We start from the raw sequence: 1,135 nt of genomic DNA, 5'->3' as shown, positions 1-1,135 counted from the left end.
ACAAGCATGAGGTTCGAGTGATCTTCTATGACGTGAAGCCTGATGTGGTGAGGAAACAGACTCGGAGCTATGCACAAGCGTTTGCCAAACATGAGATTTTGAATAGAGCAGAGGTTGCTAAATGGAAAGAAGCTTTATCCATGGCTGCCAACTTATCTGGATGGGATCTCCATGACGTGGCAAATGGGTAAACTTTTTCTTTACTATAAAGATTTATATCCCTAATCAAATTAATAAGGAGCCATGTCATTTGAATTTCATTAAGTAGCTGTTTTTCTCCCAAACCATTTCATCTAGTAACTTTATTATAACTAATTCTTCACATTCGGGGTTCTTTCTGGTCAACAGGTTTGAGTCCAAATTCATTGCTAGTATCTCTAAAGAAATCCTAAAAGCATTATCTCATGAACCTTTGCATGTCGGCCAGAACCTTGTAGGGGTGGATGACCGTATAAAGAAAATGAACTTGTTACGGTTTATTCACTCAAACAAGGTTCACATGATTGGAATATGTGGTATTGGTGGAATAGGAAAGACCACTTTTGCCAAAGCCATTTATAACCTCATATATAACCACTTTGAGGAATGTAGCTTTTTGGATGATGTCCAAAGGGCCACAAAACAACATGGACTAACTCATGTCATAATGCAACTTATTAACGACATCATGAAAACAACAGATGTGAGGATACCCAGCATTGGTCAAGGAATTATGGTAATGAAACAAAGGATGGCATCTAGACGGATCCTACTTGTTGTAGATGATGTAGATCATCGTGATCAGTTAGAAGCGCTATCAGGTTCATGTGATTGGTTATCCCCAGGAAGTTTGATTATTTTCACTTGTAAAGACAAGCAATTGCTAAGGTCTCATGAAGTGGATGAAATCTATGACATGGAGTTTCTCAATTATTTTGAATCTCTTGAGCTGTTTAGTTTGTATGCTTTTCATGAAGAACATCCTACTAAAGACTTTCAAGAACTTGCTCTGCAAGTTGTGCGGTATGTGAAAGGTCACCCCCTTGCCCTCAAGGTCTTGGGATCTTTTCTTTACGGAAAAACTGTGAAGGAGTGGAAAAGCGAATTGGACGGGCTCCAAGTATATCCTAATGAAGAGATACAACGGGTGCTTTAA

The 1,135-nt window shown here is 38.9% G+C and overlaps 1 protein-coding gene across 1 annotated transcript in view; it reads left to right on the top strand.

Moving 5' to 3' along the window:
• Positions 1-1,135, top strand: part of LOC112507072 (disease resistance-like protein DSC1) — a 21,760-nt gene extending 20,625 nt beyond the window's left edge. The window contains exons 10-11 of the mRNA XM_025111485.1: positions 6-187; positions 349-1,135. Coding sequence (XP_024967253.1) covers positions 6-187; positions 349-1,135 — 969 coding nt within the window. The remainder of the gene's footprint in view (positions 1-5; positions 188-348) is intronic.

The sequence above is a fragment of the Cynara cardunculus genome, assembly GCF_001531365.2.
Source record: "Cynara cardunculus var. scolymus isolate 2C chromosome LG 1, CcrdV1, whole genome shotgun sequence".
In the NCBI taxonomy this organism is placed as follows: Eukaryota; Viridiplantae; Streptophyta; class Magnoliopsida; order Asterales; family Asteraceae; genus Cynara; species Cynara cardunculus.
This window is presented reverse-complemented; position numbering and strand designations above follow the sequence as displayed.